General features: G+C 44.8%; 1 protein-coding gene across 1 annotated transcript in view; it reads right to left on the bottom strand.

Annotated features, from left to right (window-relative positions):
* NHS (NHS actin remodeling regulator) overlaps nucleotides 1-17294 on the bottom strand; it is a 258685-nt gene extending 241391 nt beyond the window's left edge. The window contains exon 1 of the mRNA XM_017812313.1: nucleotides 16901-17294. Within this exon, the coding sequence (XP_017667802.1) occupies nucleotides 16901-17294 (394 nt within the window). The remainder of the gene's footprint in view (nucleotides 1-16900) is intronic.
* Nucleotides 17295-20391: the final 3097 nt, after the last annotated feature.

The following is a 20391-nucleotide window of genomic DNA, read 5'->3' as shown; positions in this document are numbered from 1 at the left end:
ACCATCCTAGAAGCTCTTGGGATTTCTCACAGTGTGAGTTAACAGTATCTGACTGCCAAAGAACTGAAGGGGAAAGGGGCAGAGGAAAGCAGGCTCACAGTTTGATAACATGCTTTATGCCCTTTACCTCAGCGCACTACTTGCAGCCTTTGGCACATGAGTCTGCTTTTGAGAACAGATGGAGCATACTAGGCATCACTCTTCAATTCACAGGACAACAAGGCAGGAGCAATAGGTGCACTCACAGGTGCAGAGTGTGCCACAGCAGCCCTCAGAGACCCAAAAAGAAGAGCTTCTTCACTTGAACAATGTGCATGTTATCACAAAAAGGAGAAAGTCCCTTTACTGCACTTGGTCTGACTGACAGGCTACTAAAGGCAGGTGGGTTCTGTCTTCCTTGCAAGTCTTCTTAATGGCTCAGAGCAGTGGAATTGGTGACTGTCCTTTTAGAGGATAAATGAAAAAGCATGATCCTAGAAGCTTTTAATTAAGGCACCTCAAGCTCTTAAATGCTTCAAAGATCGGATTATAGAGGAGCACACAAAAGAACAAGAAAATCCCATAAAGTCCAGTTGGATTTCTGCAACTATATATTCTGTAACTACCCCTTTGACAGCACTATCCTATCTGATCTGATTTTGAATTTTTGCAATGAGTAGAAGTGGACAAGCTGCTTGGATGCTGTGAAGATGCTGTGTGTGATGGAGTAAGGGGGTGTTTCAGCGAAAGGCAGGTTTCAATTTGTCCTACAGTGCCTGATGATCTTACAAGAACAGATTGCAAGCAGTTTTGAAATGTCTTGACCAAAGCACTATTGCTGTCCCTGCTGGAAACAAAAGCAGCTTATAATCATGCCACAAACCAAGAAGTTTGATAACAAGCCTTCTCCTCTACCAATCTACCACTGTAAATCCAAGAACAGGGATCTCCACCTCCACTAAAATGAAAAAAGCTGTAGATCTGGGTTTAAAAGGTAAGGGGGATCTAATTACGCTTTACAAGCCACCTGCAGATCTTGAGTAAACTACTATTTAATTGAGCCATTCTTCTGAAATTTCCTTTAAAGAGAAAAAAAAATACTGACTCATTATACTTTCTTTGATCCTTTCCAACGTAAGCAGCTATGTGAAGAAAGTAATTTTCCTTCCCTGGGTCCTCTCCTATTTGCTTCCTGAAGTGTCATCTTGCTGCAGGAGGCAATCCCCACTCATGCAGTAACACTGCTTATCCTGCCCACGATCTCTTTTAAAGATGCAGCAGATCTGAATAAATACCATCAGCACCACTAATGAGGTAGGTCTACTGTCATGGGTGATAAACCAAAATGATTTCTGATGTCTACCCGGGTATAGCAAAGAACTAGCACATCAGGATGCTGCTTGTGACTTTCCCAGCCTCTACCAGGATTTTGGAAAGGGCTAACTCCTAATATGTCCTGTTCTGGCCACATCCCCTCAGGAATAGCAATCAAACTTAATGTTGCCCCGTAACATTTTATGCTGGAGCAGCTCTCTCTCCCTCTAGACTTCATATGTAGACGATCATTTAAATATTCTTCTGCATGTGAATGGTATCTACACTCCCTCTATGCTTGCGAACTACAGAGGAAAAGGAAATATTAGTTTAATAATGCACTAAGGTGTTGGTAACAAAAGCAAAGCTACAGCTTTCCATAACGTTAGATTTATTATTCGAAGCTTTTAATACTTGAAGAGATTAACAGTGACAGATTCTCTTGTAGACTAGCAAAAGCTATTGCAATTCTTGCAACTTTCACATTAATCACATTTAAACATGCTGCTAACAGATGGGCATCATGGAGTGCTAGGTCTCTCACAAGCCAGTACTAACAAAAAGCATGTCTAGGAGATCTTGTGGCTTCTACAGTTCAGAGAGATTGTATATGCAGGGACCTTGTTATTGTTTTTGTTTTATATAATCTGTGATTATTAGAAAAGCTCAAGTTAATAGATGACAGGCTTCAGCATACATGAGTGGGAAGGGAAAGGGAGTAGAGCAGAAAGAGTCAAAACAAGACCACCCACACAAAGTTCCTCTAAGTCCACATTTCACATGCATGATCCTGACTTTTCCACTACACAGGGAAAGCCTTAGGTTCTATACTGTGAGTTTTCCTCTGACACTACTACCCACACAAACCTTTCCCCAAAGCTGAGACACAAGCCTGAGCTGTGCAAAGCAAGCTGCCAGGCTTTAACCTGGCTGGACTGAGAATCACAGTCTGTCCTCCCTGCCCTTTTGTTAGTGCAGATGTCAAGCTAAGATGGTCCTTTTTGACTGAAGCTGGGAGAGCACCTGAAGAAAACATCAGCGTTAGCACTTGGTACCCAGATAGAACATATCAGACATTTAATAGATTTCCCATCACTGGTTTTTAATTAAACCAAGTCCCAAGGTAAAAATCTCATCTTTACATGACTGTAATTAACGAAGACACACTGTCTGTAATTTAAGAAAGCTCAATCTCCTCTATGAGCCAGGCCTCAAAAGAAAGACTGGCAATTGCAAACTCAGACCAATCTAAGTTAGTCCTCACAGGGTAAGAGCTGCAAAGCTTTGTGACAAGGACTCCTGCTTGCTGAAGGAGGACTGGAGAATTCCACCTGCAGACACTGCCTCCGTAGGGCACCTGGAAGTGTTTGCCCATGAAGGAAAGAAGCACTCCTTATGTGGAAGGATCTCAGCCTTGCAAATTGCTTGCCATTTACAAAGCACATCTGTGTACATGATGTATCTATCACCACACAACCCAACTCACCCTCACTGCTTGTGTGATAACACCTCTGAGAGGAAGGGGTGGGCTGTCATTCTGCCACAGAGCTGAGGAAAAGAGGTCTACAGAGACTGTGGCAGTACCCGCTTCACACTGTGACATTCACAGAAGTTAAGGGACTCATGCAATTTAGAAACTTTCTCAAGAGTGAAAAAACAGGCTCACCTTTAAATGGAATGGATGGCCCAAAGTTTACAGTGCTAAAACTTGGTGATCTGAATCCCACTAACGACATTAATCTAAGTTCCCATGAGAAATCAGTGGATGAATCCAGATCTCCCAAGCACTAGTATTTTAGCTGCTGTGTCCTACTCCTCCTCAGTTCCAACCTGCAAAGCTGAACATTCTCAGGTGAATCCTCAGGAATTCCACACCTAGATGGGTCTGAGTCTGCTTTGCACAACTATCTGCCATTTAAAGATAGCAGCTGAGTCCACCTAAAAGCTATCTGCTATGTTTTCTCATAAATTAAATGGTGCACATGTGGACTATCAGCAGAAAAATAAACAGAAAAAATACTGTCGTGTGCTGTTTTCCAAACCACTGTGAGGCCAGCCACCCCAAGGGGCCAGATTGAACAGGGCTGCCTCTGAAAGGGGTTGAGGTCCCACAGCTATGGCCTGTCAGGAGTTTCTTCCAAACCGTATCACACCTCAGGATACACAGGGCTTGTTCAGAACAGAAGATATAAACTCCTGTCTGGACAGTTAGATGGCAATGGAATCTTTTAGCTAAAACCTATATTGTAGACTTATTCCAAGGGCTGCAGTGATATCGAAAATATTCTTCACAGGCTCCATCCTGGCCAAGCATGGCTGCCTGTGATCAAGTTCCAGTGCTACTCTGTCTGTAGCACCCTGCTCTAACACACACCATCTTGATCATAAGGCACATGAAGGAATTCAGTGCTGCTCCACGACAGAAAACTTCGCTGGTAGTAAAAAAGGAGGCTCTGATTTCTGAATACCTCCTGAAGTGGCTCTTCTCACAGCTGCACCAAGGTTGACATGTACTGTCTTTCACTCTCTCTCTAATTTATTTTTTTTTGGTAATCATCTCCCCACTATGCATACACACTACCACCTACAGTAACATTATGGAAAAATGACCCCCCTAACTTCAAAGTTTCTTCAGCAGAAATGGAGAGCAAAGCAGAGGAGACTGATTTTTAAGCCACAGTGTGTATCGCAGCTTCTACAAACACCACTTCAGTGAGTGGTCTCTCAGGATGACAGAGGCTGCTTCCTCACCCACTCCCTTCCCACTGCCAACCCCTCTCCCATGCACCGATACCATCCTGCTGGAGGCTGCACAGCACCCAGGCAGTCACACTGCCCACCAACATTACACATGGGAACGTGCACCCTTGTAAAACAGAAAGGTTACAAAGAGGAAGCAGAGGAGAAACTTCAGCTGCTCTGTATCCCCAAAGCTGCTAAGAGGCCTGTCAAGGAAGGGGAGAAGAAGGGAAGGTGGGAGACACAATTAATTTGCTATAAATGGCATATGTAAGCAGGAAGACAAAACGCTGCAGGATGGCAGCATATGGTTTCCAGGCTCCTCAGACCTCAAACTCACAATGAGAGCTGCAGAGCCACATTTCAGTGTCAATAACGTGTTTGGCCGGGACCATGCTGGCATGGTCACATGACAATCACATGACAATCACAACTAAACACCATGACTCCAAAACACAGCAGAAAAAAGGCTGTACAGATATGAAAGGAAAATTCAGGTGAGCTTCCACAAGGTTGTAAAATATTCCTGTAGTGCTATCAGGACACTGTAGTAGAGACACAAAGTAGTAGAGAAAGCTCTGTATTATGTTGATGAAAATATGACTGGTATACAATTTAACATCCTCATACACAAGGAATATGATCTGAAAGAAAAAAAACCAATAATTACTTTGACACCAGAGATATAACTTGAACAAAGAAATATTGAGGTATTGGCCAAAGTTTGTCTCAGTCAGCTCTAGCCTGCAATACTAGAGCACTTAATTATGCTATCCAGCATTTAGCTTTAGGGCTCTGTCCATCTGGCTCATGCCACTAGAATCCAGAAGCTACGGAAGAGCAGACTGCAGCAAACAAGGTCAATATGTGCCAGCTTCTGTAGAGACATATTTAACAAGCCCAAGGTTGGACTGTCTCAAAAGGGAACAAAGGCAGGGGAAATATCTCTTTGCAATAATAAATACAAGACATTCCTTCAGTGCATCTGCAAACAACACTGTAGACTTTCATCACTTTACCTTTCACTTACCCATCTGTTTTCTTGGAAGATTTAATTTCATTAACTTGGCTTTTCTGCATTTTTATTTTATTTTTCAACCCTTGCTGTAATATAGTAGAGGCAATTTATTCAAGAGCAAAGGCTTTATGCCTGCAAGTATGCAAGTACAACCAAAGAGGAGAATTCCCACATCCCCAAGCAACATATATCTCACTTTTGATAACCCATTACATCCAGTAGAAGAGTTTCCATCAATACTATCACAACCTCTCAAGCCCAAACCAATCTTCCACTGTGAGGAGGGGATAAGAAGGGAGTCAACTCAACTATGAGATGCTTTTGGATGAAGATACAAAGTTAAAACAAGGAAAGCACAAGACACATCAAATGCTTTCAATTTTTATCTTTGTAATGAGATCTATAATACTGCATATTTTCTCCCTTGTTTGACCAGGTTGCTGCTAATGTGGCTGTAAATTTCTTCTCCCATTTATTAAGCTTTTCTAATCTAAGTGACAAATATTATCTTGTCCAGTCTTTCCACTGGTCTTCCTCCTTTATCTAGATATGTGTTTCTCTGTGTGTATACATATATATATATACATTATAAACTATAATTTATAAAGGTCTGCACAAAATGAGCACACTTATTTTATGGTAACAGAACCAGGCTGGTCTCACAACCCAAAATGCTTCTTATCAAGACAGATCTAAAGCCAAACAGGATACAGAAAGGAAATAAATAATCAACCTGAGCTGCAATATTTTGCAGTTCCCTTTCCCTCTTATTTTCTTTAACTAATTGCCATTCTGCTGGGTTCTTAGGAACAAGCAGATAAATGAAAAATAGTTTTAATCTACACTAATAATTTGTGTTAAGTTCCACTTGGACAACTTCATAAATGAATAGCCACATTATAGCTGCTGAATGTAGCTGTAACCCATTCACTCATTTACAGCAGTTCTCAAATAGGGGTGTTCATTTCCACATTGTACCTGTAGGCAGATGGTTTCATCACTGAATAGAATTGCCCTGTAAATTTTGCATGTATTGACAGAGGTCCCTGAAATTGTTTACAGCACAAACTGGGTAAATAACCCCAGGTCATACTTCAAACAGTCAGCCAAGGGAAGCTATGAGCACAGGTTCTGCAGCTCTGCCTTGGCCTCTCTCCTCCTCCTCTGTCAGACTCAGGATCAGCCTCATCTGTGGTCAGGCTCTCATCCTAGCTTTCTCCTTCTGGCTTGCAAAGGCACAGCTTGCAGGCTCTGGGCACCAATTCACACCAGATAACAGTGACAGAGAATTAATGATAAACCTTCAGGTGAGTCTCCTAGTCTCCATTAGGAGGGTTTTGTCCAGAACATAGCTTATCCAACCTCTGTCTGGGCACCAAGGCTATTTATCAAGCATGTGGCAGCTGTAACAGAGGACAAAAAATATTGCTGAAGTCATGAAGTGGTGATACTTACTTTAGACTATTAGAAGAGTAATGACAAGATGATTGCCACAAAATACACTTCAGCTAGAGTGCAATTTGAAAGTGAAGGAACTTAAACCAGTGATTTTAATGTGGCAGGCAAAATAAATGCATTTACAATATCTATTAAAAGCAGGTTATATTTGGAGGAGGGGGATAATTACATCTTAGCAAGTTAACGGTGGTTTATTAACTGAACAAGACAGTATCACATTAAAGATAATCAATGGAGAATAAACCACAGTTGTAAAAATTAATACTCTTCATTCATGCAATGATGGGAGGGGGGGGGCATTGCCTTTGCCATTAAGACAGAGTTAAAAATATATCCCCTGTGAAGCCACCATGAAAAGATGAGTAAAGGATAGGATGGCCCAAAATGAAAGTCATTCAAGGCATAAGTTTAAAAAATAAAAAAAATTAAAATTGAAAAGAAATAATCAGTAATTATAGAGGGGAAAGAGGAATATGAACAACCAGTTTTGCAAGCAGCGGAACTAATGAAGCCTGGTTTTCTCCAGCTTTTATGTCATGTAAAGACTGACTTTCACATTAATGTAAATGTGAGCTCCAACCGCAGTACTTTTTTTTTTTTATTAGTTTGGAACATTTATATGGTATTCTTTCCCCTGTGGATTTTCTATTTTCTAATAAAGAACAAGCCCTTCCTTCAAATGCAGTAGGAATTTCTCTTCTCTCCCTTACCTGGCAGCATCTTAATGATTTCTGCATCATGGCAATGTAGTAGAAACTGTAGCTGAGTAACAGATACAAACTTTCTGAATGTCTGGTGTGAGATACATGGCCATGCCCACCTCTTAGCTGCTATACACACACAGTGTGCGCTATTCTATAATAGTGTTTTGATAAAAAAACAGGCAAAAACGGTATTGCCAGGATAATCCAGTTTATGGGGAAAATTTGTCTTTGGCATGCTAACTGTGTGCAAGACTTCAGGCAGTTTTCTACAGAGACCAAGACTTCAGGTTCCTGCAGCAATACTAATTGCAGGGAACAGTCCGCACAGAAGGGAAGGTGAGATCTCCTCAGCATGCTGAGATAGGAGACTCCATGATGGTGTTAATTGCTGGGGTACGGAAAGGCCAGAAAGGGTTTTGGATAAGTACAAGAAAGCTATCTCCCCCCAGAAAAACAAGATAAAAAAAATGCTTGCACTCAAAACGTGGACTGCACAGAGCTACGTATCTTCCAGGATTAAAGCTGGGCATGTGAAAGTCAGTGGTCGATCCAAGATAGGTGATTTTCTTTTTTTAGAAATGAATTATTATACATCTCTTGACTCTCCTCCTGTACACAACACTTCACCAAAAACCACTTCACAAAAAAAAAGACCATGCATATGACAAGAACTGGCCCTATTTTTCCTGTGAGTAAACAAACCTTACAGGGAGAAAAAATGGAGCTGGGTAGTGCCCACTCTTTGCACCCACTCTAATTTGCATGGTAAGCATTAAAGCATAATTAATCTCTCATTTCACTTAAAATTAAATCGCTCATTAAATACTTGATGCAGTGAAATGTATATCATCTTTAAAAAAGTTTGAGCATCACAGCGAGTTACTGCTGCCTGTCTTGAGTTTCATCATCCAGAAGATCTGATTTCTGCAATCATGGACAGTCATAGGCCAATGAACAATGCTCGGTAATGCCTTTTTTGGAAAAAAGTCCAGCGAACTTGAGCATGCACAGAGAGCCCAGTTTTGCCTTTAAAGCAATCCAAAGCCTCTGGACACACAGGAACTTTTCAATGTGCCCTGCATATTCTGCTCCTAAAAATGGCCCAATTCCATAGACACTGATACACACAGCTTCAAGAGAAGGATTAGCACCTTTTCCCCCACAATTCACCCTCTGTCCTGGCTAAACATCATCAATATAACAAAAAAAAAATCATCAAGATAACAGAAAAAAAACTTTGAGAAGGCAGGGAGAAAAGCTGCGGAGGCCTGAAGATGTTATGCATATTTATAGCACAAACACACCGCCCTATGCTCATTTGCCTTAATCACATGCACATGCTAGCAAGACTTCTCCTCCAAACTTTCTCAGGGACTTGGTCTGAGCGGCTGTAGTTCAAAGTCCAACTGCCTTGGCAGCTGAAAAGAAAGAGAAAACCATGGTGCCTTTGTAAGAATTACAGTGATCCTATTAAAAAAAAATATGTCATTCTCTGCCGGGACTTAACATGGCAGTGCCATGCAGCACTCATTGAACTGAACAGCATTTCAAGCACACAGCTCCTGGTGTAATTAGACTACAGGCTTAATTAGGTTCCTATCACTATTGCTTTCTTTCTGCCTTCAGCCAAGAAGGTATAAGAAAAGATTGTCCAACACAGATACTGCAATTTAAAGTCTCGAGTTAAGAACACAGTGGGTGTATATCTACTATAAAATCTACCCTAAAAACATGCCAGTTGTTAAACTAAGCAGTGCATTAGAAGCAGTTAGATATAATGAGAATGTAAATGGAAAGTATTCTAGGGAGATATTTCAGCTAAAAACAGCATACACTGTATGCTATCTTTTATTTTAATCATGCTCTAAGCCCTGCTTTTTTGAACTTTTTATAAATTCTGCTATCTCCCTTTGCAGTTACTTCCATATTGGTATATAAATTCAAAGACGAGAAGCAATTAAGAATGAAGCGAAGACTCCCTCTCTTGATGCTAATACATCAAAGGAAGTGAAAAAAACCTTCCCCCCTCATACACACTGGGTAACACAGAGAGTTTCTGCTCTTCACGGCCTAATAACTCAAGTAGTTCCAATCGAGAGTCTGATGTCAGTCTCCGATTACATGAAGATGCCAAGTGACTGGAAAGAGCAGCTTTCGAAAAATTGCAGCTCTCTGACTCAGAAGACCACACAACCCTGCAACAATACTTTTAAAATGTGTCTGTTTATTGCTCACATCAGCTGGTCCTATTTTTTCCCCATTTTGGACATCATAACATTGCTGTTAAGAGTACCCTGAGGGTCTCTGCTTGATTTGGGTACAACATGGCATGTGTAAAAGAAATGTGTTAGATCAGGGGCTTTTTTGAACAGCCATCACTCCCCTGCATCAGATTTCTTTTGCTCTCCAGTTTGGAGAGAGGAAGAGCCAGGTACTGCCTTTAAACAGCCACACTTGAGAAGTCTGCCTTTGCCAGAACTGAGAAGGAGAGGCTGGGATTGGCTCACGGCAGGGAGCAGTAAGGGCCGGCTCCCCTCTTTTTTTCCCACCTTTGCACATCTCTGCCAGACTGGCCATAATCTGATCCTTGAAACTGAAGCCACAGAACAGGTAAACGTATGTAAGAAACGCCAACAAATCCTGATTGTGCTGATCCAGAACAGCAACTGAGTGGCACCCTTTGACTGGGTATTTATATTTGCTTCCTGCAAGTTATTCCCTCAGTTCAAGGACTTTTGAGAATTGTGCAAGAGTTTTTTGGAAACATTCCAAGCCCTTCATCTTTCATAAAGGAAAACTACCATCTTTTATGCATCTGAATCAACAGGTGAATGACCTCCCCATGCCCTCAGTAAGTTATCAGTCTGCTTATTTCTTAATCTCCAGATCTCTCCTGTATCAGTGGGGGAACTAACCAAAAGCAGGAATGACTCCATTGATTTCACTGCAACATTCATTTTATGTTTCTCTATGAACACACCCATTACATTATAAAGGCTTTTAAACAGAAGTATGGAGTTTTAAAGGGGCTGTAGGAAGTATTTCTGTTAAACCATCAGATCCACAGTAAGTATATGTTTCTTTATGGGCCTGATTCTATCTTCTCTGCAGTTTTATTCCTATGTGAAAGAGACCTCATTGGTCTTAAAGGAACTAAAACATTTCCAGCAGAATTTCTAATAAACCCACCAGAGCCCCATGCTTGGTTCTTGAGCATGAGCCAGAAAGAAGTTCCACTAACTACTATTATATTACTCAGCTATGTAGCAGCAGTGAAGTGGGAATCAAGCACTGAATATTTTTTGGTATTGTGCCTTTTAACTGGCAGGCTCTCCATATAGCAACAAAAGCCCCAAACATTCAAACCTAGTACATTAGTTTAGGTACTATTAGTAGAACGAAAAGCAGGGAGCTGTAAAACAGGCAAAGGCCTTCTGAGCTCCACCAATGGAAGATCAAGTAAATGACATTCAGCAAAACTCCAGAAGATTTAAATCTGTATAACAGGGAATGGTTTCCAAGGAAAACCACTGCTGTCTGCTCTTCATCTGTTACCAGGCTGTGCCAGGTAATGGCTAGAGAATCTACCTGAGCACTGAGTTCTCAGAGCCTTTCCACTGACAGACTCACTGATCTCGGCAGGACAAAAGATTTTACATTATGCTTTTATCTGCAAAGAGGCCAGTCTGCGTTCCACAAGCTAACAGGACTGAAGGTGACAACCCTAAATTCCAAAGAATTGAATACATCTCTGCCAAAGCTACCCGACAAATTGCATCCCATTACCTTCTATCACATACTAAATGCATGAGCAAAAAACACCTCAAGTCCAGCCTCTGAATGGTCGTGTTCCTGTGTAAAAGGTCCTCTATCACTTTCGGTAAACAAAGATAAGGCATCATTATCCTAAATGACAGTACTCTAGCTAATGGTGCTCTAGCTAATGTTAGGTAAGGTGGGGATGGGATCCTTAAGTGAGCAGGTTTTTCTTCCTCTGTTCCTTTGTTGTTCTGACAGCAGTAAAGGTAAGCTGGAAAGCTGATGCTTTGGCCTCCTGCTCCTTTCAACTCTGATAACTTGCCACCAGTCCTCTGCATTTAGAAGAAGCTATGCACTGAGGAGATTCTCTAACTTTCCCACACCCACAACTTGGGTTATTTGCATTCATGGACAAACTACAGGCAAGCACACCAGCGAGGTGCATTCTCTAACTCAAATGAGTATACAGTGACCAGCACAACATCAAGAAACCACACCTGGCAAGTAAAGCCTTTCTCCTTTTCCAAAAGAATAAGTGAAGAGGATGTGTCATTCCATAGGGGCAGGTGCAGGACACAAAGCTGAAGGCAATGGATTATTACATCCACCGTACAACTGCTTTTCTTTGGAGGTTTTATTCTGCACCCAACAAGGATTTGCCAAGTCATATAATTTCAGTGTACGAAGGGAGCTCTGAATACACCCTTGTGCCTCATATCCCTCAGGCTACATCAGTGTGTACCTCTAAGAGTGTAATAACTACTTAGAAAGGCTCATTCACTATAAAGGACTATAATACAGAGTTAAAGGAAGCTAGAAATCTGTTCGGATTTGTCTCCAGCAGTATCTAAGTTATTTTTGCATAAATATATCCAACCTACAGAGGTCTACAGTTGCGCCTCAGCACAATAGAATATCCATACAATGAAAATTGCACTTTAAATTCTCTAGGATTTTCAGAAGCTGAGATAAAATGCAATATTTATCTACTCATCTTGCACTTTTATTTTTCTTTCAAGATGGCACCTACTCTTAAGGTCTTACGTACCTACCTGAAGATCTCTGCAAGGATGCTCACCAACACTTAGCCTGGGATGGCCTTAAGAGGCAATCATATTCTGAGATGGAAGCATGAAAGTTTCTTGATTCCATTTCAACAGCAATTGAGACTTCAGCTCATTAAGTCAAGGGGGAGGAGATGCATTATCTGACAAGCTTTGGGTCCAATATATGTTTTGTAAAAATGGTAGGATCATGGCAGAAAACATATTAAAACCTTATAATGGATTAAACATTTCCCTGCAGTGCTTAAAACCCAAACAGAAGAGCATTATATCAGTGTGGTTAAAAATAAAATAAAAAAAACAACCACACTAACAAAAACCCCAAACCAAACAAAATCAAAAAACCCCACCTAAAAAGCACAATGAAAGAGACTAAAAGCAAGAGTGAAACTAGCCAGGCTGTTCTCAGTAACCAACTTCAATCAAGCAGAATAAATTAATGCAGAGCCTAAAATGATAAAGAGTCAGTACAGAATTGTCTTTTTTATCTCAATACTGACACTTCAGGAAAGAAGAAAAACCTATAGGGGAGCTCACTGTAGAGATCCAGGGGCCTCTGAAGAGCAGAGTAACACGGGAGATCCCCACACTTCTAAGCAGCTGCATCACTAACTGCTAGCACATAGGAAAATCAGGAATGGAAAAATGGAGCAATGAAGATACAGCAGGCAACTGCTGGAAACGATACAGCTTTTAGAAAGATTGGCTACTGGTAACACGTTGATGCTTTCAGAAAAAAAGTCTGGAATGTGTGGAATTCTCCGGGATGCCAGGGTGCAAAAAGGATCTCATTAGCTAGGGCTTTCAAAATCTGCTGCCCAGTCGATGCCGATTATTCAGAAAGCAAGATGGCTTACATCATCAGTTTCTGAAAAGTACAATATTCCACTTAAACTGCCAGATCTGTAGTCCCCTAGACTGAGAAATCATCTTTCCAAATAATGGAGGCACCAAGTCCAGCACTTCTCCTACCTTTCTGTACTACCAAGATAATCAAGCATCTAATAATAAAACTGGGCAGTACCACACTGCTCAGTTCTCTTGCTGGCAACAAGAAAACCCTAAGCAACACTCAGACTGACAACAATCATGTTATTCCCACATGGTTCTGTTTTAGAAGTAGACTCTGGAGCTGCTCATGATGAAAAGCAGTAAAGTACTTGGAGTGACAGAAGGGCAAAGTAGTTAGTTCAGGAGCTGAACAGGAAAACATTTCTCACCCTTGTTTCTTTTCCGGTCAGAGGGTGGGAAAGGATTCATATTTGCAAGATGCTAGCTGGCCAGAGGCTTAAAAGAAAGATGAAAGGACAAACAGCATCTGGGGAGGCAGAGGCAAGGGACCTTGAGTTTTTGAAGATGACCTGCTTATGACAGCCCAGAATAAGTCCTTTATTGCTCCTAATGAGATTTTCCAATCCCACTTTCTGAACAGTGGCAAAACCAAAAGGGCAACACATAGGTAAACACCCTTACCCTTAGCTCAGCAGGAGTTTAAGTACTTTTCTTAATGCAAAGTATACACCTTCTTGTAAATGTCCACCACCGCAATAGCAATAGAGCTGAGAATGTTAAGGCCTCGTGAAAAGGACAGCAGTAGTGATAAGCATTACTGAGAAAATCCCAGTTGTAATTAATTTTAATTCTTTGTTAATATTTCCTGAATCCAACATAGATGTTTTATTTTAATACCATAATATATAATTTTCAATATAAAATACATTATTATGCAAAATTGTATTATATGCTATTCAAGAGAGCTCCTTTCCTGCTCCACTTCCCCTCAGTATCACCTCTCCGATTGCCAAGGAATGGCATTCTGGGCAAGGAATGCCCCTCTAACCACTGGTTCCAGTAGCTCTGGAGATGGCATTAGCCCATTATTTCCTTTTCCTCACCCAGCCTGTGCCTTCACAAGCGAATCTCAGAATCGAGCTGGCTTATGAGGCATGGAGAAAAAGGCCTTCCACTGTCACCGCTCAGTATCTAGGACATGTCTGATAGCATTATTCTCAAATCACTGTGCTGCACTTGAAGTTGGAACATTAAGAATGTCTCACTGCAGCAAGATATCCTAGTAGTTTTAAACTGAATACTTAGAAAACGTGTGGTTGGGCTGTACTGTCATAGTGTTAACATCCCGGTACATGGTGTCTTGGCCAATGCATCAAGCATCCCAGCCCCTCCAGACTCCTGGTATGCAGTAAGCTCAATGCAACCATTACAGTGATGCCACAGGTGCAGTGGCTGCTTGCCCGTCACCAATTTGTTCCTTGTGGTTGTCAGTCCAAACCTCCATCCAGTTCTGAATTATTCTCAGATGTGTCATTTGGGCTGGACAGCCAAATGACTGACCCCTGAGGCTATCCCATCATTCCCATGTTTGCCACAGGAGGTAGAAGTCAGTATGCCTTAATGTGATTCTGGTTAAGTCCTGGGCAGACCTGTGACCACCCACAATTGCTCTCTTGGTTTCAAAAAAACAACTGGGTGCAGTAACTTGAGCGTAATACTTTCAGGAGTGAATTGTGTAGGCACCTCATGCATGAAACAAACATTAGCATTAGTCTTGCTGAAAGTAATAATGAAGAAGGAGGCGTCAGCCCAGAAAGGACAAAGCACACTATCATTCACTACAGCAAGGATGGGCAGTTTCCTGCGAGGTAGTTTTATCTATCCCTTGGAAACAGTGAGCAGCCTAGGGGCCAAAGGGAGGCATTGCTGTAGGTGTATGTATACGGACTTGGGGTATGTGAGGAGGTGATGTACAGAATGGAGCTGTTCAGCTCAGTTGAGATGTTCAGATGTAGTACTATGCAAATGCAGCTCTGCTGGTCCAGCACTGGATGGGGAATAAAAGCAGCCAGAGCATGCAAAGAAGTTGACCGCTCATGCAGTTTGGTGTGACTTTCACCTTTAAAGAAATGTGGTACAGCGCTGCAAGGAAAGAAGTGGTGAGGACTGGGGGATGTGCCTGCAAGCAGCTGTATAGCTGGAGGCAAGATACACTCCTACTGGAGGATGGGTGGCAGCAAAGCCCCGACATTGTGGAGGATCCTTTGGCTGACCAGAGCGGGGGACATCTGCAGCTGTATCAGTGGCACTGTGCTGTATACAAGGGGGAGAGGAACAGCTGGCAGACACAGGGAAGATCATGACCAAAAGTCTCTCCCCTTCTAAGGAGAGAAGGATTTAAAAGAAAACAGAACACCAAAGAAACGGATTCTGCATTTATCATCACAGGGATAAAGCCAGACTCTCTAATTAAGCAGATGACATAACTGTGCTGTAATATCAAGATTTTGCTCTGTGATTTGCAAACAAGCTGCACTTGCACAATCCAGAAAGAAGAAAGCCGTACGGATTAGAACGGCTAAGCTCTGCTCTCACTTACATTAGTATATACCCGCAGTTACTCAGCTCAAAAGACCTACAGATGAGAATGTGATATGAGGAGTTTCATTTCCTCAGACAGTTCCCTCACTAGCTCAGCCAAGCCTCCTTCTCACCGCAATTTCCAATCACAGCCCAGCACTCTGCTCTGATTACACACTCATCCTGAAACCACAGAAAGTCTCTCTTGGTCTCATTTACAGTTGATGTATATTAATATATCACCAGTAAAGTCACACCAGAGCTGCCGAGTATGTAGCTTAAATACCGTTGAATACTTAAGACTTGATTCCATTAATCAAGCTTCATTGATCCTAGAAGAGTTGCTTATATTCCATACCACTCCAAAGGGGAGGAAATCCAGAACACATTTTTTAAATCGCACATTCATTAAAAACACCTAGAAGAGGAATAGTCTCATTTACCCCAGTGTAAACTCACTTTGCTGTACTCAGCAGAGGTATTCAGGATTTAAAGAGGTACAGCAGGAGGTAAAAACTAAGCCAAATTCCCCTTTTAAGCCATTGTTTTTCCTAAATCAGATAATAACAGGTCAGAATCGACATCAATCTCTGCTATTCCAGACTTCCAATCCACAGCCCTACCTAACAAAAAATACATATCCACAAGTCTTGGGAAGCACACACATCAATGAGAGTACAAAATCACTACATTTCTGTGAACACGAGCCATATTCAGCAGAAATCAGCAGCTGTTAGGACTACGGAGCCTGTCACCGCTTTTATAGTTTGGGTGGAAAAGAAACAGGATTCAATCACTCCTCATAACACAAGTCGCATATTGCCTTGATCTTTCTCCTTCCCCTCCTCCCTTCCCCCCCCCTTTCTCCTCCCGCCCGGCTCCTCAAGCCACTCTTTAAACAGAAAGATGTCATTAGTTAAACTTCCTTATTTTATGGCCCCGAAAGTTGGGTAACGACGAAGCAGCTTTATTATTTCTACTTAAGACCTTAAAATTTCAATCGGGAAGTCAGAGTCACTTCTACGGGAAAGACATCTCTCGGGGACAGGCCGGCAAAGGGATAAAATCCAAAGATGCCCGGGTGCGGCGGATCATCCACATCCCATCACCCGCGGCGCCCCGCAGACAGACGTCGTCCCTCTCCCAGGCCAAACCCTTGGCTGCAAAAGATGCGCCCCGAGAGCCCCGCCAGCCAGCTCCTTACGTAAGGCACAAACCACTGACATCATCCCTCCCGCCGGCATCGCCGCGGCGCCCAGCGGCGCCCACCGACCCGACCCGATCCGCGCCCGCCTGGCCCGGCCCCTTCCCACTCCGCTGCCCCGCCGAGATTCCCTTCCCACCGACTTTGGCCCCAAACTTTGCACGGCGATTTGCCCGGGGTTGGCTTTCCCCGCCAGGTGCCCCGAGCTGCGGTGCGCCCCATCCATCCTGCGGTGCGCCCAATCCATCCCGCGGTGCTCCCCATCCATCTCGCATTCCGTGGTACTTACGCACTGCCTCCTGCTTGGGGTCGAGGCCGCGCACAGCTCCCTGGAGGCCGGCGATGCGGCCGTGCAGCGCCCGTACGCGGCGGTGAGTGCCCTGGATGTCAGCCTCGACCTCCTGGAAAAGGGTGCAGGCGTGCCGGGCCACGTCGGAGAGCTGTCGGAGGATCCGCGACAGGGCTACGTTGCTGACCGAGCAGAGGTCCAGCACCATCAGCACCGCCGCCGCTTCCCTCTCCCCGCCGCCGGCCGCCTCGGTGCCCTCGCCCGCCGTCCCCGGCTCCTCCGGCGGCGGGTCCCGCGGCGGCGGCTCCGCGACCCAGCTCTCCTCCAGCACAGAGGCGGCGGGCTGCCGCCGGCACAGCCGCTGAGGCTCCACGGTCCGCTTGGCGAAGGGCATGGCCGAGCCCTCGGCCGGGGCTCTCCCGGGCTCCCGCGGGCACTGGCAGGGATCGCTGCCCTCCTCCTCCTCCTCTTCCTCCTGGCCGCTGCCGCTCCTTGCCCCGCCGCCGTCACTCGCGGGCGGCCGCCGGCGGGCGGCTCATCGCCTCGCTATCCCCCTGCGTGGGGCTCCTGGGCTGCGGAGCGGCCGCCGCGCCGCCGAGCATCCGCCGCTGCCGCTGCCTCTGCTGCCGCCGCCGCCGCGGGGAGCCGGGGCGCATCCGCGCCGCCTCGCTCGCTCGCTCTCTCGCTCGCACGCCGTCCCGCTCCGGCGGCGGGTGTGAAGGGGCAGCCCGAAAGCCCGGAGAGAGGAATCCTGCGGCCGCGAGGAGGAGCGAGTCGCCGAGCCTCCCGCCCGGGAGAGCGGCGGGGCGGGGGCGGGCGCCGGGACCGGGGCGGTGCCGAACGTCCGCCGCCACGGGGAGGCGCTGCGGGGCCCAGCGCGGGAGCGCCGTCCCGGGGTGCGGGCGCCGGGAGGCACCGGCGGCCCGGGTCGGCTGGGGATCGCTGCGCCGGGGAGACTCTTCCTCTACGCCCCCCGGCTCGGCCTGCCTCCCCTCCGGCAGGAGCACTGCTCAGGTGCGGAGAAGAAGAAGCACAAGGAAAAGCTGTCGCCAGGGGCAAAAGGGAACCCTGGTCAGCCAAGCCCGAACACTGCGGGAGGCCGGTGCCCTTGGGGCACCGCGGAGGATGTTGCACCGCAGAGGATGTTGCGCTCCCTTAAGTCAGGCGGATGCACTTGGTCACCGGGCTTCTAAGGAGAGAAAAGCTGGGTTTCGGTCAGACAAGGAGCACTGCTTCTGACACAAGACTACTCAGCTTGCATACATGCACTTCTGAAAGGTGAACGTGCCTAACGAGCAGGTGTGAAATCTGAACATAAACTCTAAATTATTGGTTGTAAATACCACTGAAGGAGCTACCATAAAAGGAGAACCAGACAGATGCAAATGCAGGCATTCCCCACTTTGGAAACATTAGCCTAAGTTTGCCTGCTTGACCTTAACTTGTCATCCTTGCACATGTGTGTTGTGGTACAGTCTGTCATTACATGACCACATTCAGGCAGCTTTCAATTACCTCTGGTCAAATAGCCTGAGCTGCAGAGGGCATCACCACCAGCCTGGTGATACGGACACCCCACATTCTGCCGAACCAACAACATGCTCCTGGGACAAGCTTAGGTCAAGAGGGCGGATACGGCTGCTTTCACAGAGATCAAAGTCTGAGCTGATAAACTGGCCCTGCTGCTGGCTTTTGGCATGGACTGATTGTGTGCCTTCATGCTTTGCCTCTGGTAAGGGGAACAACCATGATACAGAGGCAGCTCATGTCTTTAGCTCAGTTTTCTAACTTGGCTTGAAATGGGCCCCAGCCCCGCGCTCAGAGAATGGGGAAGGCTCAGAGCCTGCTCAAATCTCAGCATCACCTCCCTACACCTCCTAGGGAGCTTGAAGTTTAAGTGCAACCCAGTGGGAGCAAGTAGAGATGTGAGAGCTGTTGCAGGTCCAGGAGCAGTGCTCAAACAGTACAAAAAGTATTTCTTGGACCCAAGATGAGCCAATGCTAAAATCACTGCAACATTTGTACCCCATGCTCCTGAGTTTCTTCTGCATCAGGGAGGCTTTTAGCTCTGGTAATGGAGCATGGACTGTGCTGCTCTTCCTACCTGTGGGAGTCGTGGCACGTTATTTATAAGCCACTGAAAGGTATTTTAATATTTCACTTGAGGTTCATAAAGCAGGGGGCAATGGCTAAGTTTTAATGCTTCAGTAAGAGCAGCAGCCATTCAAACTGGTGTGGGATCACAAGAAAAGGACGAAGAAACAGGAATATAGCACTCACCAGGCAGGGCCAGGAGAGACCTCTGAGGAAATCAGCTCAGGCACTCATCCTGCCTCTCTCACAGGCACCTGATGAGCCAGTGAATTGAGCAATACATAACAGGTAAAAGCTGCAAGAGGCAGGATTTTAGATTGTGCCTTACCACAGCCTCCCAATTGCACATACTATCTGACCAGTTCCGGTAGGACAAGAGCTGTGCAGCTCTCCTCTTTCCCTTGAAAGAACGCTCTGCTTCATACTGCCTTGGTTCCAGCAGTCCATCCCTCCTCAGTCTTAGCAAAGCTACCAGAAAACAGTGCTTACTCTTCATTTACTTTTCCCGGTCTGTTATTACTACTATACATTTCTGTAGACTCCACAGTCTCTCTTTTTACCCCATGCCTGGAAAGGTACATCTTCCCTTGGGGATGCCACTAGTCCCATGAGAATTGTGTGACTTCAGCACAGGACACAGTGCCAAACTGTGCATGAGTGAACTTGTTTAAAGGAGGCAGGTCCTGCCAAGTCTGTGTGTCTCCACTATCGGGAGCATATCTCATTATGGAAGTTTTGTTACATTACTGGCCTTCCCTCCAAGAGTTTAGATGTTGCATTTTTCTTAGTTTTTCATTGCAAACAGAACAGACTCCATACACAGCTCATGTGAGGGGCACTGGCACTTTCCACCGGGGACGTGGAGATGACGCGTCACTTTCCTTTGATCACTGCAGGCACTGAGGAGTCAGGTGGCTCCAGTCATGCACGTGCTACATGTTTTTCATCAGTAATATTGTGTAGTGCAAATTCACATTCAGTAGCTTCTCAGCTGCCCCCAGGATTGCTCTTGGTATTTCTGTTTAATAGTACATGTAGTAAGAGGAGAGCAGTCCCAAAAATCAACCTCAGTCTCATGAGATGAGTCTCTGGAGTCTCTCTCGTAGCCAAAGGAGAGGAAAAAGTCTTCCATGGGGGATTTTGAATGTTTAACATTGGGTCTCAGCTCTGAAGTTCCCTTCAGAGGGGCTGGTCCCTCTGCACTGACTGCAGGGGGGATAGCTTCCCTCAGCTGGAGTTAAACCTCAAGACCCCAAGTATTAATTTGTGAACACATCAGCCTGGAACAAACTTCCGCATCACTAGATTTCAACAAGCCCTTGATGACCTCAAAGATTGAGACATGTCAGAAAGAATATCGGTCATGAACAGAGATAAATATGTGAAATGATTCCTTG

Source organism: Lepidothrix coronata, unplaced genomic scaffold (genome assembly GCF_001604755.1).
Source record: "Lepidothrix coronata isolate B3197 unplaced genomic scaffold, Lepidothrix_coronata-1.0 Scaffold35, whole genome shotgun sequence".
In the NCBI taxonomy this organism is placed as follows: Eukaryota; Metazoa; Chordata; class Aves; order Passeriformes; family Pipridae; genus Lepidothrix; species Lepidothrix coronata.
The sequence above is the reverse complement of the archived record's forward strand: the minus strand, read 5'-3'. Positions and strand labels throughout refer to the sequence as shown.